The following is an 11,708-nucleotide window of genomic DNA, read 5'->3' as shown; positions in this document are numbered from 1 at the left end:
TTTATCTCTCAGTCCTGCAGCGCAGAGAGATGAGCAGTCCACTGCCGCTGCTTCTCTAGTCCACAAAGAAGTTGTGAAGTGGATGATCTAATTTAGAATGGCCTCTAGCTTCTTCTGTGTGCATCTCTCCACCACAGCCTTCAGTGAGTCCAACCTGGTTCCATTCACACTGCCAGCTTTTTTCACTAGTTTGTCCAGTCGCCTCGCATCCTTGTGTTTTATACTACTTCCCCGGCAGACTGCAGCATAGAATAACACACTTGCCACCACAGACTGATAAAACATCTGCAGCATTTTACTGCAAATGTCTAAGGATCTTTAGACAGCATGATAGGTGACAACTTTGGAGAAACATTCAATTGTTTAAAGTAAAGGAGGACCCATGTATCTATGACTTTCAGTTTCTTCTTTGGAGACAGAAATCCTCCTCTCTGCAGACATATTGTGTGTCGGACATTGTAGTGTCTCAGCCCTCCTAATACCACAGCAGTGTCTTTGGAGTCAATTTGGGCGTGCAGACAACCTCCTCCAGTGGTTTCTTCACGCTGCAGATGGGACAGAACAATGTATAACCACACTTCATTTCTCTGAGTTCCTTCTCAACGACTCATCCAGTCTTTCCTCATGTGTCCCAGCTGTGATTGCTGCCCTCTGTCATTTGGAGGTAGGAAGTGATGGCTTCTCTTAGCCCCTCGCTCACCAGAGAGTTTGAGTCTGACTCTGTTCGTTTCCTCCTCATGATCATCGACCTGGAATGGACATAAAGGATTTTCAAAGACTTGAATGAGCAAGTGACTGAAAACCTGAGACAGTCTCTCTCTGACCTTAAGTAATGCCACAAATATGAATCCTGTTTCAAAGACTGTATTTAACCGGCCCTCACACATGGAGATTTTGCCCTGTTTTAGCTGATTCTGGTTTATTGAATGCTACCTTTTGTATCCTTTATTTATTCATCCATCACTGGATCTAACTCGAGGCTCCTGTGAGAAGTTTTCTGCTGGTTATGAAACAGACTTAAAGTGAGGATGATACCTCTGTGTGACCTACAAAAGCAAACCAGAGCAAAACAAACGACTGATAATGTCTGTATTGTCAGTTTTAATGCCTGAAACCACTGTAACGGGGTGGGTGTCAGATGAGACAATTTAAAGCATGGTGAAGAAACCTTATTTGACTTCTCCACAGGAAAGGTGCACTCTGAGGTCATGACATTTGGCTGTTGGTAGAAATTAGTCCTTTTTTTGTCAGAAAACAGGACTACATACAGAGCAAGTTCATCACGGAGATGAGAGGTGTCACTTTGTACACAGGGGGCGCCGGAGTGAACACAAACAGAGGGTTCCTCACCAGTGCTTTAAGTCATAGACATATAAAGAGTAGACGCCGAATCGACGGCTACTACCTATTGGCACTGACGAGCCGTGGGACCGCCATCCTTGGTCCGGTCACCCGCTCCACTCAGTGTTATCTGTTTGGCAGGAGGCAATTAAGTGTCAGCGCATTTAATCAATCATAACTCGCTGAATACTAAACTGATTTTCATGCAGGGTTTTTTTTCTGCAAACGTCATACATGTAGGTATGATACAGGACACATGGTTTGGCGTATTTTAATATTCATAGTGGGCCTAACAGTAATAGAATATTCTGATATGTGATATATGTGATGTATGATATGTATTTTGCCACACAGTGCTCTGGCATCTTGAAGTCTCTGCTGCTTCAGTTTACGTTTACAGGTAGGATCATGGGTAGGATGACCAGACCAAGATGGCGGCCGTATTTCTTGCGCCCCAGCAGCCAATGCGGCATCTACTCTTTATATGTCTATGCTTTAAGCAACTCACTCTGCACTCACTAAGCCACATCTCAAACTCAACCACACACCCCACCACACACATGCACATTGAAGGCCATATCTTGTGTTGCATACTTAAACCGTTTTCAGCTGATATGCTTCACTAGATGATGAGATTCAAGTGTTGGTGTAAGTGAAAATTTGTTTTGGAGGATCAAATGAATGTTTTGGAAAATGAAGGTAACCATATAATTTTAAATCAATGTATTGTTCCGCTTAGATACATGTCCGTACACTTGTCAACACTACTTTGTAGTTCATTAATCAAAAACAATAAGTTGTCTTTCGTATAACATTGTTGACAGATCTTATAGTACAACCTAAGTATGTATTCTTTCTCTTTTTCTTCCATTGAAATGATTCAGAATCTTTTGAAACACTGATATATCCTTGTTAATTTGCATTAATATTACATAAGTCTTTTTCAATGTTCATCTTATACCCTGATTTAGTGAAGTTTTCACATCTTCAAAATGGAGGAAGATGACTTGAGGAGGCCCCAAATTTTTCACATTCCAAATACAAGAATAGTACCATTATGCCTCACAGGCATTTACATTGAACGTATCAATATTATAAATGAAGAACCCCCTGGATAAATATGGAAAGCAACCTGTTAAAAACCCCTTTATCAGTTTATCTCTCTGTTTACAAAACACATATAAAAGTGCTTTATTGTCATAAATAGTGCATTAAAACCATGGAATAAATTCTAATATATTAGCAGTGCAGTTAAGCACACCTAAAATCACACAGATCTGACATCCATCAATAAAATCCAAATGGGAACTTTTACTTGGAGTAAAAGTGGTATCAAGTATTTCAGCGACATGATTAAGGATAATAGTGTTCAGTCTTTTTTAGAGCTTCAGAAAAAATTACATTATAAATAAAGAATACCTTAGATTTACATCTTATAAACTGGGTTACAAAATTGTGATTTAGAAGTGAATGTAGAGCCCTGACTCTAGGAGGATCTTTGTTTTAAAGGGGAAAAAAACACTTGATTGGCAACATATAACATGCTGCTTAAAGAGTGGTTTAAGCCAGCAATAAATGGAAGAAATGTGTTTATCTCACTGAAACTGGAAATCTATGATAAGTACAATGTAAACTGATGACAGGAAGTGTTAAACTAGAGATAAAATCTGCAAGTTTCATCCAAATTTTTCTGATCAGCATGTTAAGTGTGATTCTCTTGACTCCCTTACGCACTCACTTGGTGCTGTATTTAAGTAAACAAAGTGTGGCATGAAATCAAAGTGTGGATATTTATGTATGTGAAACAAAAAATGAAGTTTTCAGCTGAGAGAAATACATTATGGTATGGCAGATACTGTTTCTTCTTTTATTTCTGCCTTGAATTATACAAAACTCAAGACATGGGAAAGAAAACAGAGATCCAGACGGTTGAGAGAGGGTGGGGGTGAAATGTGGGGGATGTGGTTTGTGTGGGATGAACAAATGGGTCATGAATTTAGTTATTTTGTTTTCTGTACACATTTAAGTCTTGGGGCATAAATATAATGCTTCATGTGATCCTGATACCACCTTTGAATCTTGTAATCTAAGTGACACGTAATGTTATTGTTGTATTATGACCATTTATTGAGCAGAGAAAGAGTCTGCCTCACCTGCTTATGTCCTTCCAGTTCAAAGTTGGCCTCCGTATAGCTGTTGGTACCGGCCTGGCCTCTCTGGCGTTGTTAAAACCCTTGATGAAGCACGGTCCTGTGAGCCGGCAGCAAAGTCCATCTACACACTCTGGAGGAGGCAACATAGTCATGTTACTCTCTTATCTTGTTTATGTTCAGACAGAATAGTCACAGCCTCAGTACTAACCTGAGTAATGGTCCACCAGGTGTTGCAGGGAGAGGAAGGTTAGTCCTGGAGATATATAGAACCAGCCATTCTGGAGGTTGTAAATGCGGTAGTGCTTTACACAGTCCATGTATGAAGAGTTGTTTCTCCTCAGGACAGACAACGAGTAACCATCTGAAATGGCAGATGAATGCAAACGTCTGAACTTTGTAAAGTATTCATCCAAGCACTGATTCTGTCTACCTATAGTGTGTATATGTGTTCCTAGGCCTAATAATCCTAGCTTTATTGAAAGCATACCAAGCCAGTAGATAAACGGTAACTTCTACAAGACAATACTTTAAAAAATATACATGGCATTAGATAAAATAAAAGTGATGCTGAGTTTGGACTGTATTTATTTATCATGCCATTCACATAAATGAAGAAGAAAAAACAACCATCTAACCTGCGTTTGTCTCCGACTCTCTGATCAAAAAGGCTCCACTCAGGTTTTCAGGCTGCATTAGCAGCTCCACTGCTTTGTACCTGCTGATCCCTGTGAACAGCCACCTACACAGAGAGAAGAAACACATTTATCAAGTTATTTTGGGGACTTTTTTGATTAGATAGGACAGCTGAAGAGAGACAGGAAATGTGGGGAGTAGAGAGTGGCGGAAAACATGCAGCAAAGGGTCGTGGCTATGAGTTGAATTGTTGATTGCAACAAGAGAAGACACACTTGATGAAAAGCAGAAAAAGTGAAAGTATTTTTAAAATTGTTTTTAAGTTTTGAAAATCCACTGGAACAACATCAGAGGAGGTCCCAGATGAAGTGGGCTTAAACTTTAGGAGAGAAAGAGGGATGTCATGTCATGAGAGAGAGCAGAAGTATTGTTCCAAACCTCCCTCTCCACTGAGACTAAGTTCACCTACACAGAGAGTCCTCCTCCTCATAGGGAACCCCCTACCTTTATTCTCCTCTGGCCTCTAACTTTCTTTTTTCTCACTCACACACAGTGATGAGGCGTCCTACATGTTCTATGGTGGTGACCTACCCATTTGTCACCTTGGCGGTGTAGCAGGTGGAAATGTAGCTCTCACAGCCTGTTGTGGAGGACCTCACCATCATAAAATCCCCATCACTGTGGGAGAAAATCAACAGTCATGAATAATTATATCAGTTCAGGTGAAAACAATGGTGAAGAGGAAACATTTGGAGTTAAATCATGTACTCTGATATGACGGTGAGTCTTTCTCCAATGCACATGGTCAATTCTGTGTTTTCAAAAGAAGGGTAGTTACAGAGGGATACAATCATGGTCTCATGGTGGGCTGCAGGGAGAAAGAGGGAGATGAACATTAACCATGTCCAGCTTGTTGCATTCCTCTTATTTTTATGATGTGATTATAAATTTGAGTACAACATACCTTGAGCTGAAGGTTCTGGTGAGTTCTCTAATATTGTCACATTGGATTGACATCTAATGGGGCAGATCCCCATCTTCTTTGACTTCTGTTTCTGTGAGGTTGTTCCTGTGGCTGAAAAAGGGGAAAGAGGGAGCGTGATTAGAAAATGATCTGCCTTCAATAAGCTTCAAATTCTCAATAATCACATTATGACTAACAACACTGCTTACAGGTATCACACTCTACTGTGTAACCAGGCAACAATGTCTAGATGACACAGGAAGGTGCCAAACCACAACAAGAAAGCCTCGGTATGCTGTGTTAAACTTTCCATTGAACAGGTTTTTCAGAAAACGATTTACAAAAGAAGAATGGTGACAAAATGAGGAAGACTGAAGACTGAATTCATGCAATGCATCCGAGACACTATTTATATGTATGGTCCTATAAAAATCTTGTAAGTCTAACAAATGGTCATCCATGAATTGATGTATGAAGTAAACTGTTAATTAACATACCTTAACTAATGATGTATTAAACACACATGACAGTAGTGACATGACCATTAGTTCATGAAACCAGGAAGTAATAGTGCACCCTTATCAATTCATACAGAAATTCATCACGATTCATGCATTGCTTCAAAAAAAAAAAAGTACCATTATTGTAAAGTGTTTCCAAAATCCCTTGTATCTAATAAAGTACGAGTAATTAGTCAAAAGTTAAAGTCATGCTCTGGTAGTACGAGACAAGTCAATGGACAAAAGAGAAAGAAAGAAAGAAAGAAAGAAGAGAAAAGAAAGAAAGAAAGAAAGAAAAAAGAAAGAAAGAAGAAAGAAAGAAAGAAAGAATTATACTCACTTCCTCTGATGTATTAAAAAAATGACCACCCAGAAACAAACTCTGCCACAAGTAGAGAGGAGATCCTCCTCAGATCAACTTGATAACTCCAAATCTTCTTCAGTACACTCAAACACAGAAGTCTGTTGTAGATGAGTAAGATCAGGTTCCCATAAGGCTGTTTGAACGTCTCTGCTCTGTTCCCAGGAAGACCAATGTGTTTTTGCAGCTGTTTATTGTGGGGGGTCTGACTGAGGAGTCGTCGCTTCCTGTACGTCCTTAATGTATGTCACCCTGCTGCAGCTTCCTGTGACCGTTCAAGACTTCTACATCCTGACTCAGATCAGCTTGAGTTGATCTCTCTGACTGCAGAATGTTTTCATCAAGGGCTTAAAGTGCTTCACTTGCTCATGGAATGAACATTTATGTATGCATGTTTGTGTACATTGTGGTGCAATGCAGTGGGTTTAAGCAGTGACCTTAATTCACCCCCCTCAGTTACTGTTTATCCTGATTAAAACCCCTCCATTATGTCTGCCTCTGGATTTTGCAGCTGAGCCTTGAATTCTTAACTTTGTGAATTGTGTTGATGGAAACCTAAACACACTTCTCCTGTTAGGTCAGAGCTCCTATTACACACACAGATATGTAAGCATGTTTGATTGATGCCATTAACGCTCACATTAGATAAGAGTCAAAGCTCTAGTGGAGCATGATAAAAGTTCCTCTGCCATCCTACTCCCTCCCTGATTTACCAGCAGCCCCAAGTTCATCGATCATGCTGATGTTACAGAGTCAATTAATCAGCCGTGGAACAAACGTGGGGTTTAAAAGAAGTCGAAGTATGTGAACTATGAATTTTCAAAACTCTCAGTGTATGCATCAGAGATGGCAGAGCTGATATGAATTGCTGGGTCCAATCTCCACTGAGAGATGTGTATACGTGTATCTTATTGTTCCAGTCTTTTAATCAGATTAACTGTAAGCTTGTAAAGCAACAAAGGAACAACTCTACCACAGATGGAACAATATGAGTATCTTTACCAGATAAGGTCACAAATCTGCGACTATCCCTGCGATCTGCATGTTACGATTAATGGTTGGAAATAACTTTTTGTACATTACTATCAAAGATTAAATCCTCAGGAGCCATTTTTTTTTTTCAAACTTAGTTTTATTTTGCTTTAGGCAACTTAAACATTCATTTACACATCTTTGCTGTATCTGTTGCTATGGTTTCATAGAATATGATATAACAATAAACAAAACACAAAAGACATACATTTAAATGAATGAGTTAATAAAGAGAGTAAATAATACATATATATATATATATGTATAAAGAGAGATAATAGAAGAAGGAAGGAAGGGAAAAATATAAATAAAAGAAGTGAATAAATGAAAGAAACTAAAAGAGCACTTTTACTTCACCAACAAAATCAAGGCAGGGCTCCTCCTTCCAGCAAACATATCCCTCTGCAGTCTCACAGAGCATGTTATCTTTTCCATCGGATGTATTTCGGAAACTTTATCAATCCATAAACTGAGTGAAGGGGGCTCAGGTTTTAACCACTTAATGGTGATACCATTGACTGCCGATGTCAAGAGTATTTGTAGGAGGTATTTTCTGCCTCTTCCTTCAATTCCCTGCGGTGTTGCAACCTAGTAATGCAACCCTCGGATCCTTTGGGAAATCAAATTTGAACACTTCTTTAAGCTTCCTGAACAACGCCATCCCAAAATGTTTTTATTAGGGGGCAGGACCAGAATATGTTTGTGTGGTTCCCCGATTGTGCACCACAATTTCTCCATTTCTCCTGGTTTGAGTGAGATGGGCCCATCTTGGTAACTATTTCTGGTGTCCCAAAGAATCTTGTTGTAATCTTCCACTTAAATTCCCTCCATCCATATGAGTTGTGACTAGATGTGCCTCTGAGCATATTTCCTCCATAAGTCTTGTGAAATATCAATGCTCATCTCGGTTTCCCACCTCTCCCTTATATGCGATGTATTATTGAGATTCATAGGAGCCATCATTTTAAAATGGTTTTCATAGCAGCTTAACCACATGGAGCATGTCTTATTATAAATGTGCACTGTAGCTACAAACTATGATAAACATGTTTTGTTTGGATCTAAAGGGTCAAGATGATTCCTCCTCACTGTTAAGATTAGAACAGGCCTCTACACAATTAAGATAGTCAATGTTATAAAGCCTTTGCATAGTAGCACTACAGTGGTGTCCAGACATTTTTGTATTATACTGTATATTAGATCAATTTCTCTTTGCCATCAACTTTGGTAAGTTTTAGATTAGCAGCATGGAGAATCCTGCATGATGAGAAAAGTATCAGTGTGTGGAATTAACATCAGATTAAAATGTATTTATTCTGTCTTCAGCCTGAATTCAGTCACCTCATCTCATTTTCACTGCAACTGATAACATTTTTTTTTATGTGTTCTTACCAAAGACAGCATCATCTGTGATAACAGAACTGACAAAAATAAGAACAAGTGTGGTTGGAAACCAACTCACCACACTTTCCATCATAAGATGAGCTCTGAGAAAACCACAGACACACACTGCTCTGCTTTTACTTTGAGTCTTCCAATGAACTCTGTTCACCCTTGTTTCTTAAACAGAATAATATAACATGTAGTGGTAATAAAACAAGATGAGGCATGTTGTCATGTTGAAGCTTTATTCAGTAGTAATATAAATGAGTTGAATCAGCAGACTGTGAGAAGCACCGGTGAGCCCCTCAGGGAAGGGACTTCTACTTTTCACATCAGATCCCTCTTGTTGAAAGTTGTTAAAAACATAAATGAGCTATCTATTAAACTGAACAGAAACATCAACATGAAGAAGGAGAAGAGAATGAGTTCAATTAAAAAAGAATCCAAAATATAATGACAAGACACACTTGATATGACTTAACCTTCACCATGAATGTTTTTTTCGTTTTACTTCAATGTTCCCATGCTGCTTTCCACAGATTTGCTTTAGTTTTACTGAAGGTGTGCTACATTCTGCAATGGTCCCTCCACCATCTATCAGACACATGACTTTACTTTGATTCCTGCAGCTACAAGTATGTTCAGTGATCCCTCTGTACTGTAGTGACTAATTCAGTATCACATTGCAGCATAATGGTGATTAAAACACAAAGATACAATGACTCACAATCAATGCTACAGGAGAGACGAGCTGAAATAGCAAACGTGATGCGCAGTGCAATGAAAAAGTTTGATAACATTTAAAACAAAGACGATGTGAAAAAAAATAAATACAAGGGGACGAGGTGGACCAGCTGAGCCAATCATATGGTTTGACCATCTGAATATACAACACGTCTTAATGTAGTTATGATATCTGGTAGGAATGTGACTGACAGTGTATTCAATATCTTATATTTAATTATATGTATCTGTTAATATATTTATTACATCCTTCTAATCACATAATTCATAGTTACAGATCCTCCTGGCATTGAGTTGCTTGGGGGCAGAATGGGGGGCAGAGAGAGAGAGAGGCAGACAGAGAGAGAGAGAAAACAGAGAGAGAGAGAGAGAGAAAAAGAGAGAGAGAGAGAGAGAGAGAGAGAGAGAGAGAGAGAGAGAGAGAGAGAGAGAGAGAGAGAGAGAGAGAGAGAGAGAGAAATAGAGGAGAAGAGGGTACATAAGTTACTATGGGATTGTGCATACAGGTGGGGTGGGGATTGAGTTTAGCAGGAGACCTCCATAGTCTGGGGTCCGGTCTGGCTGTCCAGGGCCCCGGTGGCGCTGCCCTCCAACAGGCTGTGAGGTTGTTGCGGCTGCGAGTGCTGTCCATGGAGGTGATGCTGGAAGAGGAGGTGGTGCGTGAGCGAGCCAGACGAGTCATTCCTGCTGACGGCACTGAAGGAGAGGAACAGGCATTAATATTCCACTCACACAGGACAAAGACTCAGTGCAGCGTGGGAACACTCAGACATTCACACAACAAAAAAATGCTTACTGTGCAAGCAATTCTCAAATATGGGGACTTGTCAAATAAAACAAAATGTGTAACAGAAAATTACTACAAGGGAATCAAAAACAAACCAAAATAAGGACAGTGTTTGCATCCAACTGCACTCACAGCAAGCAACTAGAGGAGATCATGCAAAATAAGAGGACAGTGAAGACAGGATGCATGCTAATAGAATAAACTAAACTCCTACATGGAGATGAATGTGTCAAAGTATGCAGAATCTCACTGTGTATAATCCAGACTGTATAAAGCACACCGAGCTGCTGTTGATTAGCATTATAAAACAGCGCCTGTTCAAGATTCTGCATACATTGACATTTATCCACTGTGGAGTGTGAAGAGGCCAGTGGGGTTCAAAGCCTTCTGTTTGGCAGCCGCTCAAGAACCTGATACCTGATTCGTTGCTCAGGTGACTGAGAAGAACGTAGGGAACTGTGAGCGATGTTTTCAAGAAGGAAAGAAAGAGGAAGAAAGGGAAAGTGTTGATAAAGGGAGCTCTTTTGTTGCTTTATCCCACCTTGGTGTATTTCTGCTTCAAAGTGAAAATCTGTTGCAGCTTGTTGCTCAGTGAGGATAACTAGTGAGAAATCATAGCATGTGTGCAAACTAGAATCTTTACTTCCTGTACTTTTTTGGCTCTTTCTGATTTGCATTTCTCACTGTGGCGATGTGTTAATAAGGGGAAAGCAGCTTTCAGAAACATGCTGAGGTGTTGAGACTTATTTTCAACACTTTCTCTACATGAAAACAGTCTTTTTAATCTGTTCTAATCCTGCAGTGGCATTTACTCAACAGGGGGACTCGGTGGCCTTTAAAGCAACACTGAGGCACTGACACATTCGCTGCACCCGAGAGAGCCTCCCACGGTGCAGGGTTTTGGAACGGGAGAGAGCAAAAGAGAAACAACGTTACAAAAAAAACATACACAGACAGCCATCATTTGTATGGCTAGAGCAAGCAAACCTATATTTATGACTTCATCCATCCAGTGAGTAGAGTCTGGTTGGTGCACCACATGTCAGAATGATCTGACAGAAATGTGTTTCTTAATTTTCTTTCTAGATGAATGGCTGTGGAAACCTGAGGACCTGTTTAAGTATGCACTTTGTGTCTCTCCAGAAAGAGACCGCATCTTTAAACAGTTCTGGATAGAAAAAGAAAAGCACATCAGGCAAACAGAACAGAGCTCTTTTTTGACGCCCACTCTTAAACTGAACAGGAAGTGAATCGCTGTTCAGTGCCACTGTCATTTTGGTCATGCCAGAAGCGCTAACACCTCACCTACTGAGGGTTGTTGGGACCACACACTGCGAAGAGCAGAGAGGAAATGGTGTTAGCATCGACCAAGCAGCACAGGCTGCCCCTCGTGACCAGGCTGACAAAAAAACAGTGTAAGTTCCTGCACTGCTGGCCACAGTCCAAACCCCCATCAGCAGGGTGTTTACTGACAGGCTCATAGGAGTCAACCATAAAAACAATCCTTTTTTGTATCTTTGTGGCTGCACTCACGTCAACAGGAAATTCAAAGATGAACACAAACCTTGACCACAAACACGTCAACCTTGAAGGTGTTGAAGTTTGTGAGCAGGTTTTGGACATTCAGCATTAAATAGGTTAGTTGAACTTTGTATCTCTTTATTCATAGATGTTTACACTCACTTTATCACAAGTAGCAAACTTCATGAGTATGTTAACTTACTGTAGCCCATTCCCTGAACAAAGTACTTGAAGGCCTCAGCAAGTTTTCCTGGCTGTAAACAGACAAAGGATAACAGTCAGATGACAG

General features: G+C 40.0%; 2 protein-coding genes across 2 annotated transcripts in view; both read right to left on the bottom strand.

The window, feature by feature from the left end:
- Positions 1–198: 198 nt before the first annotated feature.
- si:ch211-25d12.7 (src-like-adapter 2) lies at positions 199–6,143 on the bottom strand. The gene is made up of 8 exons (XM_034693102.1): positions 5,932–6,143; positions 5,092–5,202; positions 4,896–4,995; positions 4,719–4,805; positions 4,130–4,233; positions 3,703–3,855; positions 3,495–3,624; positions 199–749 (listed from the first exon to the last, which is right to left on the bottom strand). The coding sequence occupies exons 2-8, from the start codon at positions 5,162–5,164 to the stop codon at positions 623–625; spliced, it is 774 nt and encodes a 257-aa protein (XP_034548993.1). The 5' UTR covers positions 5,165–5,202; positions 5,932–6,143; the 3' UTR covers positions 199–622.
- Positions 6,144–9,520: 3,377 nt separating this feature from the next.
- ndrg3a (ndrg family member 3a) overlaps positions 9,521–11,708 on the bottom strand; it is a 36,758-nt gene continuing 34,570 nt past the window's right edge. Inside the window, 3 exon segments of the mRNA XM_034686940.1 lie at positions 9,521–9,712; positions 9,715–9,807; positions 11,622–11,673. Of these exon segments, the coding sequence (XP_034542831.1) occupies positions 9,636–9,712; positions 9,715–9,807; positions 11,622–11,673 (222 nt within the window). The 3' untranslated portion in view covers positions 9,521–9,635.

Source organism: Notolabrus celidotus, chromosome 1, assembly GCF_009762535.1.
Source record: "Notolabrus celidotus isolate fNotCel1 chromosome 1, fNotCel1.pri, whole genome shotgun sequence".
Lineage (NCBI taxonomy): Eukaryota > Metazoa > Chordata > Actinopteri > Labriformes > Labridae > Notolabrus > Notolabrus celidotus.
This window is presented reverse-complemented; position numbering and strand designations above follow the sequence as displayed.